Genomic DNA, 21,300 nt, shown 5'->3' on the forward strand with positions numbered 1-21,300 from the left:
GATGACGAACCCCCTAACCCATCAGCTCCGCTGACCTTCGGTCACAGCGGAGCTAAAAATGGCTCTGTAACTTTATAGGCCTTGGTTCATAGAACATTGATACCAAATTTGGAATTTATCTGATTAAAACTGTAGGACTAGTACCGATTTGAAGGAAAAGTTGACAGACGAACAAACGAACGGACAGACGACGACGGCTCACCCCCTAACCCATTAGCTTCGCTGACCTTCAGTCACAGCGGAGCTAACGAGAAAGGATGGATGACAGATGAAAATTGAATCCAATAGTCACTGGGGGTTTGCCCAAGAGGGCTCAGAACACTGAAGGTCAATAGTTTTTTTTAACAGCGAAAACAAAACTATACTTACTACCCATGGAGGAGATAGATATTGATGAATCACGATATTCACTTCAAGAAGACGAGAAAAGGCTACGATAGCATCGTTACCAGCATAGGTACCAGGTTTTTTCAATAACATTACTGAAAGAGAGTTGTGAAGGATTTCAACACAGTCATCTTTAGCCTTAATTCTAGGATATTTTAGATGAAGAATAAGATTTCTTTCAAATACGGGGAAGCATTGACTTTTGAGCAGAAATGCGAAATTTTCATAGATGTTGCCTTGCCTTGGGCTGATAGGACACTGGCTGATAGGACACTCTCTATCAGTAATGTCTGTCCACTAATAGATGTATACTATAGCTATTTTGCATTTTGTATTCATCAGAATTGAAATCCTGATTGAACGATAGTTCCGAAGATGCTATCCATTCATATTTTTGCTCCATTTTTATTAATTTCTTTTAAAAGTAATATCAGAGAGTACATACTGTGTCTGTCAAATGAAATATCATCTTCGACGAAAGGTTCAAAATCGCGTCTATTATCGATCATATATTGCACCGTTTCCAGACGTTGTTTTAGATGATTGCGACAATGACCTTCTAGCTGATCATCCAGTGCTCGAAATAAACAGTTTCTGAAATAAACGAACAATCCAACAGATTAGTTATTGTTTTCTATATAAATCAATTTATCTATCATCGATGCTCGGCCTATATTATATGGTGTCTTCCCAGTTTGTCCCTTCCAATTTCACCCCTTATTTATTCCCATTTTGCCCCTCCCCAATTGGCCCCTTTCCTATTTCGCCCTTTACCCATTTCACCCCTTTCCCAATTTCACCCCTTCCCATTCTGCCCCTCTCCCATCTCCCCTTTCCCTTTTTTGCCCCAACCAAATTTCAAAAAAAATATTGTCGGCAATGGCAACTGGACCTTAATGGCTAGGTGGCAGCGAAGGAAGGTGTTAAAATTTCAGTCATTTCATGTTTTGATATTCATGACCAAAGGCATAAGGTAAAAATCCAAGTCATTTTCTTTTTCTTGATAATTCGTCAATATTTTTCTAGTTTTACTTTCTTTGATTTTGTTAGAGCTCAAAATTTCCACAGAATGATAACCAAATCTTAAATTTGAAGTACATATTTGTAAATCGTTACTGTAAATCGGTAAATCTTTATTTTCATTATTAGTTTCTTAGAAAAGGTACAAAAAAGGGAAGGGGTGAAATGACAAGGGGCAAAATGTGAAAGTAGTGAAATTGAAAAGGGGCAAAAGGGCAAAATGGGAATACATACAGTAAGGGATGAAATGGGAATAAACCATATGATATTTACCCATCACCAGGTATATCCCTGAGCTGCAAACCAAGTTTTGCAAGTTGTGCAGAAAAACTAGGATAGTTTTCATCATCAGCGAGGTATGATTGATTGATTGGAGTTTTATTCTGTTGATGAGCACGTCGTACTGCCCTTTCCTCTTTCTTACGGGCCATTTTATCTAACCTCTGAGACTTAGTTTCTCCTCCTCTCCTCTTCGATGACATATCAGGCTAATCTTAACATCATTGGAAGATATTTTCTGAAAAAAATCAAAACTCAACCTATTTTTGATATGTTTGGTAATAAGTAGCCCATAGAACCCACTTTATAGGCCTAGACAAATTCTAAAAAGATTAAACAAGAATTTTATTGATCAGAAATTCCAAACAAAAGACATGCGCTCAGGACTCTTACTAGAGATCATGGTCAGGTGTGAATAAAATGATGTAAGCTAGGGGTACCGGGTATATATCGAGTTTTGAATTCTTGCGCGAAAAATGTTTTATATTCTCATGTGAGTAAACCAAACTAGGGGTCCTGGGACACCATACCCACTTGGGAAGTGGTTTCAAATGCTCAACAATCTAACAATTTCAATATTCAACGCCCCCTGGTGGCCATATACGAAAACCAATGACCTTGAAACTCACCACAATCATAGAACATGTCATGACCTACAACTTTGCAATTGATCATGGTAACAAAATATGCCTAGGTACCAATTTAATAAGGAAATACTAACTAATTCTACTATTCGACGCCCTCTGGTGACCATATGCAAAACCCAATGACCTTGAAACTCACCACAATCGTAGAACATGTCATGAACCACAACTTTGCAATTTATCATGGTAGCAAAATATGCCTAGGTACCGATATAATAGGGATAAACTAAGTTATTCTACTTTTTCAACGCCCCCTGGGGACCATATAGAATAACTTATGTCCTTAAAACTCACCATAATCATAGACGATGTCATGAGCTACAACTTTGCAATTTATTGTGGTAACAAAATATTCTCAATATAATATAGAAATACTAACTTATTGTATTATTCAACACCCCCTGGTGGCCATATACAAAAACCAATGACCTTGAAACTCACCAAAATCATAGTACACGTTATGAGCTACAACCTTCCAATTGATTGTTGTGACAAAATATGCTTAGGTATCAATAAAATGAGGAAAAACTTTTTCCCACCTACGAATGAGTACTGATGGCACCAAGATGGCCGCCAATTGCGTCATAATTGGCTGATCAAAAATATCAGTCTCAGGTATAAAACATCCCTTTTTAAAGAATACCCATCAGCGATTGCAATGGAATATACCAAACCAGTAGGGAGCTACAGGACTCAGAATTCGGATCAAAATTGACATTTTTGGGCACTAAAAAGGTCATAAGACGGCCATCTTGAGTCCAATCCACCCAATTTTTTCTTAAGCTGATGGGCCCTTAGGGGTTCAAATATATACCAAAGATCAAGGTAATTGATCAAAGCGTCTTTAAAATTTCCCTCAAAAAGTTAAAAAATGTGTAAAAAGTGCTGATTTTGGCGAACAACAATGGCTGCCAGTTGGCCATCTTGATTCTGACAGAGCCATCTCAAAACGGACTACAGACGAAAAGTGAATGCAATAGCCCACTGGGACTAAAGTCCCAAGTGGGCTTAAAACGTGTTTAATATTTATATTTTGATGATTTATATTGGGAAGCCGGGACTTGATTGAATTTGATTGAATCTAGTTTCACTTTCGAGATATCACATATGAACTGGATCGATAAAATGAACAAACGAATACTTCGATCCTAAATCATTCTCAATGTTACTCTTTAGCCCATTTGGGACTTTAGTCCCAAATTGGCTATTGCATTTACTTTTCGTCTGTAGTCCGTTCTGAGATGCTTCAATGTAACTTTATATTTGGGTTACACATGTATCTACCCTAGACACATCTTCAGCCCAAAAACTGGCCCTGTCAGATTCAAGATGGCCGACTGGCATCCATTGTTGTTTGCCAAAATCAGCACTTTTTACACATTTCGAAGTTTTCGAGGGAAATTTTGAAATCGTTCGTACATATTTGTATCCCCCAAGGGCCCATCAGCATGAGATAAATTGGGTCGATCAGACTCAAGATGGCTGTCCTGTGACCTTTTTTGTGCCCAAAAATGACATGGTTTATATAGTAATAGGCTCAGCCTATGGCTGGCCTAAAAATCATCGTCAATTTTATTTCTTCTTTTTTAGTTTTCTCATTGGAGAATTCTATGTTTTATCAGTAATATATAAAAGCCTACTTGTAAATTCGACAGCAAATGTTGTACAATTCTGCTCGTGTTGTTTACATTAGTAGATCAAGATGACGTCACACTACATCGCTAAAATCCCCAAATACGGCATTAAATTGCCAATTTAGGCTTCATCAATAGCCTTCAAAAGCAGTGGCCACTTATGCTGGGTTACACACACGATTTTCTGTCGAGGAATCGAGCAACTCACAGTCGAGCACAACTCGACTCTCGACTAATTGAGAGAAATAAAACATGCTCCTCGACTGAGTCGAGAGAAATCTAGCCAATCAATGTGCAGTAAACTCACGTACTTTTAGTTTTCCTTTCTGGTAAGAGAGGGCGATATATTTCAACATGGCTGCCCCCATAGAGAACAGTGATAAAATAGAGATTATGATTCATCTTTTTGAAAAAGCTGAATGTTTGTGGTGAGTGGAGTCCCTGGATTATCGAAATAGAGACCTAAAACGGAAGGCACTAACTGATATAGCCGCCGCGTTAAATTGGACAGGTAATTATCAAACAATGCTACGTTTTATGAGCGCAATAATAACAAATTCAAATTAAATATTAATTGTATGCTTATTTATTATTTTACATTCATCGTCATATTTTCTACAAAAAAAATTCAATTATCACTGCTCATTACAAATCATCAGAGTTCTCTTCATTCAATTCATCTTTTTCTTTAAAGCTGAGGAAGCCAAAAAGAAGATTTGGAATCTTCGAACGTACTTCAACAGGGAGTTCCAAAAAATAAATGTTAAGAAGTCGGGGGCTGGTGCAAATGACAGTTATAAGTCCAAGTGGGCCTACTTTGAAATGCTATATTCTTCTTGGAACCGTATGCCCAGAAGCAGAAGACAATATCTAATCTGGTGAGTTCATTCAATATTCCACTGCCATGAAACCTGGCCATTATCACTCAAGAAATATTTACACAGGTTATCTCGGACAGCTTAAGCTCTGTTTGAACTCCTATTAGTATTTTGCCGCTCAATCCGGTCCATCTGAATGCCTGACTCTCTCCAAGTTCCATCGACTACTTCACGAGTTACTGGGTCTTCTCTGTCAAATGTTGCATCAACATTCTCCCCAATTAGATAATTATGTAACACACACGTTGCAAGTGTTATAAGCTCGATTTTGTCCGGTGACAAAGATATTGCTGTATGAAAAATCCTGAAACGATTTGCCAATATCCCGAATGCGTTCTTTAATACTCTTCGTGCACGGGAAAGACGGTAGTTGAAAATTCGTCTATTTCTTGTTAAGCTACGTCGAGGATAGGGCTTCATGATATAATTCTAAAGAGGAAATGCGTCATCTGCAACAATTGTCATGGGAATTGTCCTTGTTCCTGGACTCATTGCTTTTCCTCTAGGAATATTCAGGCTGTTTTTCTCTAATGCATCGCAAGGAGAAGAATTTCTGAAGATGCCTCCATCACTAACTAGCTCTGCCCGAACTTCCAACGTCAACATATATAAACTTGTAATTTGCATCGACCAAGCCAAGAAGTACAATGCTATTAAAACCTTTGTGATTACAATACAAAGAGCCAGATTTCTTTGGAAGTTGTATTCTAATATGTTTTCCATCATGGGCACCATTACTGTTTGGAAAATTCCATTTTTTTTCAAATTCCACAGCAATTTTCTGCCAATCTTCACTTGTATTTGGAACCTACGAGATAAGAAATTAACATTGCATTTCATTTAAGTAATAATGATGTTATTTATTGTTTTTGTAAAATCATTCTGAGTAAGAATTGAATTTGTTAACTCAGAACACACAAGAGCATGAGGAATGCGATGAGGTTGAGAGAGAAGATGATGATCAAGATGAGGATGAGTTGCAGTTTAGTAGGGTGATGTCGCAAACCCCATCTACTTCAACTAGCAACATTGAAACGGAAAAAAGAAAACTCAAAAATGTTCTCCAGCCAAAAAAAAAACGAACGAAACCAGAGGACGATGTGATGAGGCAGGCAATCGTGACTTTGAAGGGAGTCAGAGAGAGAAAAAATGAACCTGAAAAAAACATTGAAACGGAAGACGATATAACTGCAAAGTACTTAGCTTTGCAATTATCAAAAATAAAAAATGAGCAAATGAAAGAGCTCGCAAAATTAAGAATCAATCAAATCTTATTTGAGTGCCAGTTTGGAGAAGACGCAAGTAATTTTAATCGTAATTAAAATGCTGAAAACTATAATCGCCCAAATACCATGTATCAAAATAATAATAATACATATACTTCTCTATGATAATAATTTCATAATCCACATGTAACTACATTGTATATGTATACCTGTTCACATAGTTGCAAATAAAAATGTCATTGGTATTTTGAATAACGTTTGTTGCTTACTTTTAAATATTCATCTTTAAGTGCAATGTATATTGCACCGTATACCTCCGGAATGATAGTAGACAGCGTGTTTTTGGGGATTCGAAAACTGTACTGCAAGGATTGATAGCTTTCACCTGGAAATGAAAATAATAATAAGCTGTTAATGTAGAAAATCAATAGTTGTAGGTAAATTTTAGTGGAAGCTCCATGCAATATCTGATATCCAATATCTTACCTGTCGCTAGAAAACGCAATGTTAGGCCTACAGCAAGCCTTCCGTCTGCAGGAATTGCTCGTCTCATATGAGAGTATCTATTTTTTCAATGAGGGGAGAAATCTTAGATAAGATCTCATCACACTGCAATTTCGTAACTCTCAGATAGTTGCGGTAAATATACCATCTGACACACGGCGTGATATCCATGGTCGCTCCCATTGAAGTTTTTTTTCTTTTTTGTAATTTTCTTTTTTTCTTTTTGATTGCTGCCGCAATGATTAGCATCATGATATTTCTTCTTCGTCCATCTCTGAGTATAGCCTATGCACTGACCACAACTGTATCTGGAGTTGTGTAACTAGTTGTGTGTGTGAACAAACATCTTGACTCAATTTTGTTTATTTCTGTTTATTTAATTAATTGGGGCAATGGTTGAGAAGTTGAGAAATGAGACAACTATTCAACTTCTCTTCAAAAAGTCGTGTGTGTGAACCCAGCATTTGCTGCCATTATAACAGCCAACTAAATGCAGACCTTAGCCCGTGAATCATTTCACACTCGGAGGAGATAGCATTCAACACGAATTCAGCACTCCGTTTTATACTAATAGATTCAGCTGATTCATACTAATAAATTCTTTTGATTAACTGATTGAAAATTCTTTAACATTTTTAACCCAGAAATTAAAGGGGAGTACAATACCCACACGAAAACGACAACGTTTGTTTAACCGAAAACCTTGCTTCCCTGTTACTTCCAATTCAATCGTGTAGATGCGCGCCTTTCAAAATACAGGCTCCAAAAGCATGTTCCAACGGAGCCGATTTTTTAGTGCCTCTGTGTAGATGGGCCTATAGATGATCCGGAAATATCAAATAGAATTGTGATTTCACCTGCTTACTTGAATAAACCGCTTTGTACAGCAGCACCACGCATAATATGACTTGCTCGACACACATGGTCACCAAAAAAATCAATAATAACCTTAGTTTTCCTCCTTACTGTTACACTCAGTACCACTACGTAAGTAGTGATAATAATTTATAATATTAATAATAATTTATTGAGCCTGAAATCCATATAAAATATGCTCATTGGCTTTACAATATAAAAACACAATTTAAACATAAAGATAGAAAAAACAATTTACATCATTAATTAAAAGTTTTAGTGAACAAATGGGTTTTAAGTTGCGATTTAAAAACATCAGTAGAAGGACTAGATTTAATTGCATCTGGTAAGGAGTTCCAAAGTAGTGGGGTGGAGTAAGAAAAAGCCCTGTGACCCGCAGAGACTAGATTGACACGAGGGATGACTAGAAGTGATTGACTGTTTGATCTTAACATTGAGAGGATGCCTTGTATTGCACTAATGATTTCAAATATTGTGGGGCCTGACCATTCAAGGATTTATAAGTAAGAATCAAGATTTTAAATTGGATGCGGTATTTGATTGGAAGCCAATGCAGATCGTATAGAATCGGTGTTATGTGACAAAATTTTGAGTTTCGAGTCAGGATCCGGGCAGCAGAATTTTGAACACGTTGTAATTTATCTAAAATGTTGTCAGGGAGGACAAAGAGTAAAGAGTTGCAATAGTCAAGGCGAGTTGTCACAAAAGCGTGAATAAGGCGATCAGCAATTCCTTGATTCAAAAACTGTCTGATCTTACTAATGTTTCTAAGGTGATAGAAAGCTACAGAGCATAAGTGGTTTACATGTTTTGCCATGGACATGTTCTGATCAAAAATGACGCCGAGATTACGTAAGGAGTGAGATGAAGTAATTACAGCATCATCAAGATTGAGATCAAATGTGCGAAGCTTAGTAAGCTGTGATGGAGAGCCAATTAGGGAGAACTCAGTTTTGTCACCGTTTGCCTGAAGAAAGTTTAAATCCATCCAATGTTAAAGTTCAGTATAGCAAAGTTGGAGTTTATTTTTGGACACCAATTCGTTAACTTTTGGTTTTATCCTGATATACAACTGTGAATCATCTGCATAAAAATGAAAATCTAAATTGAATTTCCTTATGATATCGCCAATAGGATGAACGTAAATGGTGTACAGCAGGGGACCTAAAACAGACCCCTGCGGTACACCAAATTTGAGCAAACATGGTTCAGACTTAGAGTCGCCTATACAAACAGTTTGATAGCGATCAGTAAGGTAGGCTAAGATTCTAACCATTGGTAGCAAGTACCTGACAGACCAATTCGGTGTTTAACACGAGCGAGTAGAGTATCATGGTCAATAGTGTCGAAGGCGGCGCTCAAATCGAGCATAACCAGCCCAACTACCATACCCTGGTCAATTGACATCAAAATATCATTCTGAACACGTACAAGAGCAGTCTCTGTACTACAGCCTGACTTATAAGCCGACTGGTAAACCTCATGTAAACCATTATTTTGAAGATGTTGATTAAGCTGATGAGCTACTACTCACTCCATTACTTTTGATATGAAAGGAGGTTATCTATAATTTCAGACAACCTCTTTGGATTGTTATAGTTACTATTTATCTTATCAGCTAAATGCTGTTTTAGTATTCATAACGGGACTGAGTATAATTTGTTACGGTACTGTAATTGACCAGTAAAATGACCACTGAAGCATGCATACATTTCTATTTTTCTGCGGAAAAACAAATATGATGATAATTATATGTTAATGATAATCATGTGTTACATGTTTTATTTCAATATCTCTTTTTTATGTTGCCCCTTATTAAATTCTGTAACGCAACGTATAATTTCAGGACTGTACCGTATGATTTCAGAACCGTTACGCATACTAAGCACCATAACGGATAGATTTTGGTCATTTAAAGGATTTCTTTTGGGTGAAATGCCCTGTACAAATATATATATATATATATATATATATATATATATATATATATGACTCCTAGTCCCAAATACTCGGGACGAAAATTAACCTATCTAGGCCTAAAGTCTATCCCAGTGGTTATGATCGCGGTGCATCAACCAGTTCATATCATAGCAGATCTTGAACCCCGTGGTTTCTATGTGCTCAATCCCAAGTAACTGAGGTCAGGCAACTACTACATTCAAAAGTGAATAATACATCCTGGTCATTCACTCCCTTTATTCCTCTAGATTTGGTTTTTTCTTGTATATTCTCAAAGAACATCGATTACTTAAAATGTATTAAAGCATGGAATTCGAGTTTTCGTGGATCAATTTCTTATTTTGTGCACTTTACAAAACTAGACATGCGCAAATATGTTAACAAATGACTATTTGTGGATTTGATTATTATCTTTTGGCCCCCAAACCCCCCCCCCCGCAGTGGCTTCGCAGGCATCCTGGGGCGGGGGGAGAGAGAACGAGGAGCCTCCGGAGTAGGCCTAGGCTAGTAGACACCTAGTTAGTTACCTAATCGTTGGTGGTAAGCTTTTTGGCTTTTTATAGTCGGATGGGCTTGTAACTTCACCAAGAACCTTAGTGTCTGATGTACCACAGACACTAAGATGCGAACGACATTTTCTCAATACTCTTAAATCACTGTGACTTTAAACCATCAGAAATCCAGTTTCACTAAACCGATTGTAAAAAATAAACCATCGTTACAAACCTCATACATTCAGTTTTCTTATTATTATATTCATTCGGAGGTTCCTTCATCATAATCTGTGCTTGATGCGATATAAATACAGAAATAGCAATGTTGTCTTCGCTGTGCCTTCGCTGAATAACAAATTGAAGTCAATATTCGGTTATGGAGCGGTCACAGCGTCGATTTCCGGTTGTGGAGCGTATTTAGATTGATTTTAAAATCTAAGTTAATAAAGTTCTATGAATTGAATTGTATTTGTATAGCTTGTGGCGCCACACTTCCAGTCGCATGCCGTGATCTAAAATAAAAAATAAAAAAAAACCTCCCGCCCTACCCAAGCTTTTTGAAGAAAAGGACGATAAACAACTAATTTTTTTTATTTGGCCTAACACTGTAGTTCATTAGCAACAAGACAACTTGAGCGATGCGTGTCTCATCGTTAAACAGCGCATCAATTTTATATCTTAAATCTAGTCATACTAAGATCAAATTTGTTGTCAAAATGATATAATGAACTATCGCAGGACATCATCAGGTTAGTGTAGATAGTTTATTTATCAAAATCGGTTGATTACAAGCTGAGATATCGCAGTTTGAACACGGACAAAAAAAGCCGACCAAATTCTGGTCGGCAACTGTACAGCGAATTTGAATGCACGCATCTGGATGGTTGGTTACACTAGGATCGTAGAGCGACGGAGATCACCGGTGGAGACAACCACTGCCAGTGCTGGGTGAACTTTCACCAAGAACCTTAGTGTCTGATGTACCACAGACACTAAGACACGAACGACATTTTCTCGATACTCTTAAATTCCTGTGACTTTAAACCACCAGAAATCCAGTTTCACCAAATCGATTGTGAAAAATAAACTATCATTACAAACCTCACATATTCAGTTTTCTTATTATTATGTTCATTCGGAGGTTCCTTCATCGTAGTCCGTGCTTGATGCGATATAAATACAGAAATAGCAAAAATGACACCATTTTTTCACTTTGAAACTAGGCATTGTAACACTGTAGTTCGTTAGCAACAAGACACTTGAGCGATGCGTGTCTCATCGCTAAACAGCGCATCATTTTTGTATCTTAAATTTAATCGTACTAAAATCAGATTTATCGTCAAAATGATATAATGAACAAACGTAAGACATCATAAGGTTAGTGTAGATAGTTTATTTATCAAAATCGGTTGTTTATTTGCTATATCGCAGTTTGAACACAGGCAAAAAAATGCCGACAGTAGTTGTGTCGGCAAGTCACGCGAATTTGAATGAACGTGTCTGGGTGGGTGGTTACAGAGGATCGTAGAGCAACGTAGATACACTGTGGAGACAGCCACTGCCAGGACTGGGTGAAGGTGAACTTGTAACAATAACATGTGTAATATAGGCCTGCTAATAAATATCCGATCGTGAAACTAAACCACAGTCAGGTTACTTACTAAACTTACTAGAAGACACCCGTCCCCACATTTTTTTACACAAGTTTAAGCAGCCCTTGATTTTCGTTTTTAGGAAAGCAGTCGAACTTACCAAACATCTCTATTATATAACGATATAACGAAAAATTACTTTCATCATCCGAAACAAGAAAATATGGTGGCAGCGCATAAATTGAATTGACTTGATCGAAACGACCATTTCTCGGTCGGTCAAGATATGGTTTATTTCAAAAAGCAAATTCAAAAAATTGACAACCGGTTGAAATTCTCTACAGTCCAGCAATTTTGTATCATCGATATCGTAAAAGCAATGCCGCTATTTGAAATCGTCGTTTCATGATTATAATGACTGTGGATAAAAAAGAACATGGCTGCGCCCATGGTTAATGCGTTTTTTACATTATTCTATTGTTGTACACTTGATTGAATGGTTTTAGATTGTCATTTATCGAGCAAAGGTGAGTAATATGTAATAGATGAAATCTAAGTGACGAACGCCACGGTCAATGTGTGATTAATTTTCACATTTAGTAAGAAATCGATTCGGAAACAACCTCTCTCTCTCATCTCAGTCTTCTTCAACTTCTTCACCACGTACTGCGCCACGGACGGAGTGAATGAAATCGAAAACACTCAAAATAAAGAGAAAATGTTGTCAGTGACCTAAGGAACACATTTAATGTTGTCATTAAAACTGGAAAGAAAAACAAATCAATTTTATTTAATATTGAAATCATACACCCACTGTAGATTTGGGCCCAAAGCATTACCGGGTAATAATAAAATTAAATCAATTCTTAGTTAAAAGGCAGTCGATATTTGCCAATGCGGCATTATTCCTTTTAAAGCTATTTTGTCAATGGTGCGTTCTGCTGATTTGCTAATTGAGGCCGCGCATTCGCACTGAAGTGGGTGACTTAGAAAATTTTACGTCAAGAATGTCATTTAACGCCAAAATTTAAGTGTGGAGAACAGAGATAGAGAAAATAGTAGCATAGAGTGGAAACCGAACCCGGATCAGCAGATTGCCAGTCGAGCGTCTTTCCACTAGACCACCGGGCTCACTCAAAATAGTCAGTAACCTGTCTGTGGTTTAGTTTCATGATCGGATATTTTCACAAACCAGTCAGGAATGGGAAGGTCATTTTTGTATGCAATCTTCGTCAGCCAATTTGACTGATGAGTAATTTGCCTGGCATTTTCTGGGCCCAGTCCCATAGTCATGGCTTAGACTTAAGACCAATTTAAGATCATTTTAGTTCTATAGCCAATCTAACAACTTAAGACCAGTCTTAAGATTTAAGGCCATTTTTGGACTTAAGTCTCAACTGAGGAACCGGTCCCCGAGATATCCGTCTAATTTTTGTTGTAATCAACGCACAACAGATTCTTAGTTTGTTTGATACCTATTGGCCTAACACCTCACCTGACGATCTTAATCCATGTGCAAATCGGCCATAAAGTGAGAGTAAATTTCCGTCAATTCAACGGCAGCCATTTTGAAAACTTGTGGAGGGTGCTGGCACCTGTGGACTGAGGCCAGGACAACAGCACAAACTAGGCTAACGAAACGAAACAATGAAATTGAAAAAATTAAGAAATCAACATTAATTTACATTTTTCTTCATCCAGAATTTATTATTTCATTATTTATCATGGAAAGCACGAAGATTTGAAATATATGTTGGAAAACCATCAAAAATAAAAATTGTCATTTCGTCTTGTCATGCCACATGTATGCAATACACAGAAATGGCGGCCAATGGTGGAATTTATGGAGAAATTAATTAATTTCTCAAAATAATGTTGATTAATCGCTGGAAACATACATAAAATTGGATTATTTCAAAAGGTACCTGTGTTAGTTTGTGAATTAAACCATTAATTGTGGACTGAAGTGAATAGAAAGTATATTTTTGAAGTGTTACTTTCTTCAACCATGTTTTGGCCCTTGTCATCCCTAACGTTGGTATAAGCCATCCAATTATAAAAAGCAAGATTAACCAACGATTAGGTAACTAACTCAAAACCACTAGTAAGTTTTCACGACATATAGCCTCACCTTACCCTAACCCTCTGGACCCTATAAACCCTAACCCTATCGAAACCCTAAACCTGAACCCAATATAACGATTTTATTGTTATATTTTATAAGTATATCTTATTATATAAAGCCATTGGCAAAATAGCGTTTAGGCTACTAAAATAATGCCGCATGGGCGGAATATCCACTTCCTAGTTAAAACTTAGAAAATTCAAAACCAATGCCAGAGTTAAGGGGTGGATGGAAAGAAGATGAAACTGTAACTCTAAGGTTTGATTCATTTGTGAAATTTGGGCTTATTAGATTAGAAAATTATGAGGAAATAGATCAAATGAAATTAAATTTTCTACGAGAAAAACTTGAAAAATTACTTAGGCCTATTGATAAATAAATTACTATTTAGATAAAGGGTTGAAGAATTTTTTAATGGTTTAAACCTTGTGAAGCCATAGGCCTAATGGAATTCTTTGTATGGTGAAACTGAGAGGGTTTTTGCAAGATAGAAGAATTTTGACCTGGTGGATAATTTAGAAATTAGCTCCATTTGAAAATAGAAGGAAGACAAGAAGATTACAGTCGCAGAGCCGTCGGAAGGAATCTTTCAGTGGCGAGGCTTATTTCTGAAGGGTGGTCTGGGGGCCCTCCCCTAGAAAAATTTTGAAAATTAAATCGCCGGAGATGCGTTTTGGGGCCATTTCACAGTCTCATTCACAGAAGCATGAGAATTCGTGAGCCAACCACCTAGGACAGAGAACGACGAGCTGCTACGCGGTACAGCGTGCTTTTGAAAAAGATTTTGTTAAGCAAAAAAGTGGGGCGGTTTTGGCCGCCCCTGCCGCCCCTGTTCCGACGGCCCTGAGACGCATCACCCTTCTAAGAAAAAAAAATTGATACGCGTTATAAAATGCTATACATCAATTGGAAAATTATTTTCTGCCAGAAAAAAATTGAAATAGCAGGAAATACTAATGTCAGAACAAAATTGATTTCTCTTGCGAAAAGTGTTTATTTGTTTCTTACCCTCCGGAATATCATGGAGCCTGCCGGGATTCTACGGCTCAAAATGAGCAGTGCACGTGGCCAGCGGTACAAAATTTCCTTATTTGGCGAAATGGGTGGAGACTAGTAAGGTTTTTGCCGACTGCGATGTTGCTGCTGCTCGGAGCGAGACTGTGCCGATCTGCCACGGCTGCCGTTAGATTTTAAAGGGGTCATGAAGAGGTTTTGAAAAAAATTTTAAATCAAATTTTTTTTGTATAAAACATTTACCGTATGCATCTATAGTAGTCTTATGAAAATTTTTTTAAAATATTATCCAAACTCGAGAAAAGCCCATAGCAACGGCCCTAGCAACGGGACACTCGCGTATGCGGGGTAATGTTGATGGCGTCATTCTGAGAACACATCGCCTGCAGCATACTCAGAAGCGTTATAATACAATGCTCATTTTCGTTGAATATCGCGCCAATTTTACCGTCTTTTGAAATGCCTTGGCTGTGTGTAGCTATGAACTGTTCCCTCAAAGGTAGCAACAAATTTTAGTGACCAAAACCACAGATTTGGCCCTAAGATGATGGACCGTAAGAGGAAAAACATCCGGCCTATGTGTAAACGTTTTCGCACTTTAGAGAAGGATTTCTCGCAAATATTACGGCACATATAAATTTTGATACACAAAACCTAGAATAATCTGATGTTTTGCGTCAAACAGCAATTGAGCATTTGACAAGGGCTAAAAGGGGCTAAACGATTGAATTGGACTCCTCTTAGATTCTACAAACCCTGATACTAAACACGCAATTTCATCTGGAAATTTCTCTGACTGGGCAAACTTAACTAGACAGTCTTCTGCTTGACGGACCTCGGAAGGAAGCAAAAACTCACTAGGGCAAACTTTGGGAAACTGCAATCGACTTCCTGCAAATTTACGAACAGCCCGCAGTATCCAAGCAACATGACGCTTTAGTTTTATCCAGCAAGAAAACCTATTAACATCGATAAGACCGGTAAGATCTAAGTCGCTTACGACCAATTACCGTACGACAGGCACATTGTTCACACACTTTGGCCTGCGAACATTCACGTCATCCTCTGAAATAGACCCTGAAACACCAAGTTGATCAGGCCACATGGATTTTTCTTTCAAGAATGCAGGACCAGAGAGCCAAAAATCCGAATTACAAACCTTCTGCGCCGACATTTCAAGGGTACAAGGATCTGCTTGATTCAGATTCGTGGGAACAAACTGCCATTGATCAGGTGATGTGCAACTATGGATCTCCGACAGACGATTGGCCACGAAAACTTTAAACCAGGTTGTAAAGTTGTTGATATACCGTAGGACCGTCGTAGAATCCGTCCAAAACATGACTCGAGAAATATGCAATGAGCTGAGCTCCCTCGTCAATGTTTGGTACAGACGAACTGAGAGAATAGCTGCCTCCAGTTCCAACTTAGGGATAGTTAATCTTTGCCTAATTGGTGCTACATGAGTTTTGGATGCCAACAGAGAAGAATATGAACCCACGGGACCAAACGAACCACGTATATCGCGTGCGGTAGCAAAACCACTTTCTGATGCATCCGAAAAGAAATGAAGCTCCACAGACTGGGGGGGGGGTGAAATACTAACGCAGGATGATACCTAGGAACTTTAAATTCACAAAGAAACTCCAGGTCAGATAACCAGTCGGTCCATTTCGACAATAAATCATCACTTTATCATCATCCACCAAATTTCCAAGCATCCTGCAACAGTTTTCACGCGAAAAGTGAAAGGAGCGAGAAAACCAATTGGATCAAAGATGGAACTAACAGAACTAAGCACACAGCGCTTTGTGGGGGCGCCTTGTTAAAAACGATTTGATTACGAAACAATCAGACTCCACGTCCCATCGAACTCCTAGGGCCCGCTCAACGGGTAAGTCATCCAAATCCAAGTCCAAGTCAGGTTTAGCACGTTTCGCCTTGTCAAATCTAGACAAAACCTCCCTCACATTACTCATCCACTTGGTTAAATGAAATCCACCTTTGGCTAAAAGCTCGGAAACCTCTTTGGCCAAATGGACCGCAACATCTGGGGATTCAACCGACTTCAGCAAATCATCTACATAAAAATCATTTAAGATGCTATCTGCACATAAAGACGTACAAAAATCCTGATTATCGATAGCTGACAGTTGCAGGGCTTAATTGGCGATACAAGGGGAATCAGCGGCCGCTCCAAAAATATGAACAACCATTTTGTAGACGTCGGGTTCAGAATCCTCTGCACATAAAGACGTACAAAAATCCTGATTATCGATAGCTGACAGTTGCAGGGCTTAATTGGCGATACAAGGGGAATCGGCGGCCGCTCCAAAAATATGAACAACCATTTTGTAGACGTCGGGTTCAGAATCCTGAGTCAAATCATCCGGCCACAGAAACCTCAAAGAATCTGATTCATCTTCTGGGACCCGTACCTGATGAAGCATGGCCTCAATAGCAGATACCGCGTTTAAGCGAAAACGCTGTAAAACTCCAAACAAACTGTTGAGTAAATCAGGACCGGTCATCAACATGCTATTTAAGGAAACACCCTTACATTTGGATGCAGCATCAACGACTACACAGGGCTTAGGCTTATTTGGGTTAATAACCCAATGATGTGGAAGATGCCAAGTCCTATTAGAAGTACGTAACCTCATCAGGCGTCAACTTTGGAGCAAACCCTTTTGAAATATAACCATTCATAGTATTGCAATACCCAGACATAAGATTGGAATCCTTACTCACCTTCTGTTTCAAATTCCTAAACTTCAGCCACATGGCAATTATCAGGCATTTTGAGATGTGGATCCCGCCAGAGCATATCTATCTCATAATGACCATTGACTAACTTACATGAACTATCTAACAACTCACGAGATTTTTGCCCTTTGAACATTGGCACCAATTAATATCTTGACAGATGTATGAAAAATCTCATCGAGAGGGACAAAATCTCTTTTAGTCGTTGATGAACAATTAAAGTGCCCATGACGAGTCCAGGCGTTAACATTTATAAGTTGGTCACCATACCGGCTACTAACAGAAAACGATACTAACCAGGAGCGTTCACTACCCTCGGAATAAAGTGTACATATTGTGAGTTCACCTTCCCTACCTTTTAAACCCAGTTCCCGCGCTAGGTCCGAATCAATGAGACTTACATTGCTAGCAGAATCTAGAAGCCTAAAGCATGTGTGGAATTCTGCCTACCGTTTCTACCATATACTATAACCGGTGACATTTGAAATTTTACCTTTGAAGACGATTCAATTCACACACCAATCTGATTCACCGCAAATTTAGGTTTGTCTGGTTCGACGGTAGTTTCTAACGAAGTTTTGGTCTGAACAATCGGAGGTGGGCGTGCAATGGGTGAGGACCATGAGTGGTGTAGAGTTGTATGGTGTTTTTTACCGCAGTTTGTCTCCCTGCATGTACCCTGCGAAGAACAGGTTGCAATTATATGACCTGAAAAAAGACAATTGATACACAGGTTATGACCTTTTACAAACGAAAACCTTTCCGAGACTGACTTATCTAAATATTCTCTACACTTTGAAAGGTGATGCAATTGTTTACAGAGGACAAACATTTTGTTTACTGTTAACATTATTACATGAACCAACTGTATTTCTAATTCTGACTTTCTGTCTAGCTTGTTAGCCCACTTGGGACTTTAGTCCCAGCGGGCTATTGCGTTCACTTTTCGTCTGTCGTCCGTCCGTCGGTCCGTAGACGGAATCCAGTTATTTTGGGAAGTTTAGTCTACCCTAGACACATCTTCAGCCCAAAAACTGGCCCTCTCAGATTCAAGATGGCCGACTGGCAGCCATTGTTGTTCGTCAAAATCAGCACTTTTTACACTTTTTGAACTTTTTGAGGGTAATTTTGAAGACGCTTAAATCAATTACCTTGATCTTTCATATATATTTGAATCCCCCCAGGGCCCATCACCATAAGAAAAATTGGGTCGACCGGACTCAAGATGGCCGTCCTATGACCTTTTTAGTGCCCAAAAATGTTAATTTTGGGCCAAATTCTGAGTCCTGTAACTCCCTACTGGTTTGCCATTTCTCATTGCAATTTTTGATGGGTATTCCTTGGAAAGGGTTGTTTTATACCTGAGCCAGGTATTTTTGATCGGCCAATTGTGATGCAATTGGCGGCCATCTTGGTATCATCAGTACTCATTGGTAGGTGGGAAAAAGTTTTTCCACATTGTATTGATACCTAAGCATATTTTGTTACCATAATTAATTGCAAAGTTGTTGCTCATGACATCATCTATGATTGTGGTGAGTTTTAAGGACATTAGTTATTCTATATGGTCACCAGGGGGCGTTGAATAGTAGAATAACTTAGTATTTCCTTATTAGATTGGTACCTAGGCATATTTTGTTACCATGATCAATTGCAAAGTTGTAGTTTATGACATGTTCTATGATTATGGTGAGTTTTAAGGTCATTGGGTTTTGAATATGGTCACCAGGGGGGCGTTGAATAGTAGAATACTTAGTATTTCCATATTAAATTGGTAACGAGACATATTTTGTTATCATGATCAATTGCAAAGTTGTAGTTTATGACATGTTCTATGATTATGGTGAGTTTTAAGGTCATTGGGTTTTGAATATGGTCACCAGGGGGCGTTGAATAGTAGAATACTTAGTATTTCCATATTAAATTGGTAACGAGACATATTTTGTTATCACAATCAATTACAAAATCATAGCTGCTGACATGTTCTATGATTGTGGTGAGGTTCAAGGTCATTGGTTTTTGTATATGGTCACCAGGTGGCGTTGAAAATTGAAATTGTTAGATTGTTGAGCATTGGAAACCACTTCCCAAGTGGGCATAGTGTCCCTGGACCCCTAGTTTTTTATTTGGAATCGCAAATGGACCAAAGTCTGAGTCAACACAATCTTTTTAACAGTTCATCAATTCAACTAGCAACGGATTTTGATACCTTTTTACGTAATCATTCCATTTTGATCGTTTTTCCATCGGAATGCGACGTGATGCCTTTAACACGACTTCACTGCTACCTATTTCATACTGATAGTTTAAACAATCAACTTGCCTACACAATCCCAGACTTCGATATAAAGGTCCCGAAGGGCTATAGAGTCATAGGAAGGTACTTGACCCCACCTACTAAAGCATCAATATACGCCCTACTAATACCTTCACGGTGGGCAAATACAGATTTCAACTCGTTTGTTATGTTACCTTAATCCATTGAAAAGTTATGATATGTTTCTTCTGAGAATTGCTGTTCCAACATCTAGGGTAGTTGGTTTTCTATTCATAGTATTTCCATTGATTTTGGTACCTGTATATTTGTAGCCCATAACAGGTTCTATGATCATTATGAGTTTTGGGTTCATTAGTTTCTGTATACATTCTCTGACTTAACTTTATATCCACAGTGACTGATGCTTAGCCTACATCAAGCAACAAAAATGTCTCAGATAATAGAAACTTGGGTGAATGACAAACTGCATGATATTCTTGGTATATCTGACCGATACATTGGTCAGTATTTGATGAACTTGGCAACTAAGTCAGGGAGCAGCGATGACTATATTGAAAAACTGCGTGACACAGGAACTGTGGAGATTGACCAAAACATGGTGAACTTTGCCAGAGAACTTTGGAATAAGGTAGACTGAAATATATTTTATCTAAGATTCTGCATGTACAGTATCATTCATTGTACAGCCGTATTCCTACTTACATATTCTAGGGCAATGTGATCAAATGGCAATTAAGAGCCTGCCTGTCTCACTGCTGATTTCATTGTACTGTATGTTAAACTCCCTTTGTGGTTTTATTAATTTCAGTAAATCATGTGATCTGGTTCTCATTAGTTTACATAATTTTTCACTTTTTTAAATTTGAATCCATAATATTTATCTCAATTAGTTTTTATTGGAATTAGCTATTCTGAATGAAAAAATGTTTTAAGGCGTTTTAACAAATTTCTATGAAAATTATGTAATTTTGTCATCCTTCATCATCACGCCAAAAAACACTTTTTTAATATATTTGCTTAAGTTGTATTTGGCCTGGTATGGTTTAAATCATGTTCATCATCACACTTGCCTAAAGTCACTCAAGCAAACCCTTAAGTAGTTATGGGCTATTCCAATTCTAAAAATGACCATAAACTCTCCTGAAATGCACTGTATGTGATCTTTTGGATGTACAATGTACTGTATTTTATCTATTTCTGGTCCACCCATTAACTTAATCAGAACATTTCACTACTTTCTTGCTAAGTGCCAACCCAATTTTAGGCAATTGTTTGAATTTGCAGGATTTATAAGTATTTCTGATAAGAGGAATATCTATTATTCCACAGGTTCCACACAAATCAGTGACCGAGAGACCAGCAAGGCAGCTGGAGCGCTTTGCTCTGGAACAGCAGAAGAAAAATGGAAGTTATACACTGGTATCAGATGAGGAAGAGGAAGACATGATTACTGGAAATACGGTATTTAAATTACTTAGAAAAACAGTATAATTATGAGGCAAGAGTTGTCATGATAAGTAGCGAATGAGGAGTGCCCAAATCTATTGATGGTGCCTCCAAAATTAATTGTTTGGATTAGTATATAGGCCTACAGTCACACATCAGTGATAAGAGAGTTATTGAG

The 21,300-nt window shown here is 38.0% G+C and overlaps 2 protein-coding genes and 1 pseudogene across 4 annotated transcripts in view; 1 reads left to right on the forward strand and 2 right to left on the reverse strand.

Moving 5' to 3' along the window:
- Positions 1 to 11,736, reverse strand: part of LOC141908928 (OTU domain-containing protein 3-like) — a 28,739-nt gene extending 17,003 nt beyond the window's left edge. The window contains exons 1-4 of one of the 2 annotated variants that reach the window (XM_074799222.1): positions 11,654 to 11,736; positions 1,681 to 1,924; positions 833 to 981; positions 373 to 482 (exon numbers count right to left, since the gene is read on the reverse strand). In XM_074799222.1, coding sequence (XP_074655323.1) covers positions 373 to 482; positions 833 to 981; positions 1,681 to 1,889 — 468 coding nt within the window. In that variant the 5' untranslated portion in view covers positions 1,890 to 1,924; positions 11,654 to 11,736. Of the gene's footprint in view, positions 1 to 369; positions 483 to 832; positions 982 to 1,680; positions 1,925 to 11,653 lie in introns of both variants that reach the window. The other variant, XM_074799221.1, reaches the window with a different exon arrangement.
- LOC141909166 (uncharacterized) lies at positions 5,272 to 6,743 on the reverse strand (annotated as a pseudogene).
- A 179-nt stretch (positions 11,737 to 11,915) lies between the features above and the next one.
- Positions 11,916 to 21,300, forward strand: part of LOC141909360 (pre-mRNA-splicing factor ATP-dependent RNA helicase DHX16-like) — a 415,810-nt gene continuing 406,425 nt past the window's right edge. For both annotated transcript variants that reach the window (XM_074799799.1, XM_074799800.1), the window contains exons 1-3: positions 11,916 to 12,020; positions 20,071 to 20,304; positions 21,006 to 21,137. In XM_074799799.1, coding sequence (XP_074655900.1) covers positions 20,077 to 20,304; positions 21,006 to 21,137 — 360 coding nt within the window. In that variant the 5' untranslated portion in view covers positions 11,916 to 12,020; positions 20,071 to 20,076. The remainder of the gene's footprint in view (positions 12,021 to 20,070; positions 20,305 to 21,005; positions 21,138 to 21,300) is intronic.

The sequence above is a fragment of the Tubulanus polymorphus genome, chromosome 7 (genome assembly GCF_964204645.1).
Source record: "Tubulanus polymorphus chromosome 7, tnTubPoly1.2, whole genome shotgun sequence".
Taxonomy (NCBI): Eukaryota; Metazoa; Nemertea; class Palaeonemertea; order Tubulaniformes; family Tubulanidae; genus Tubulanus; species Tubulanus polymorphus.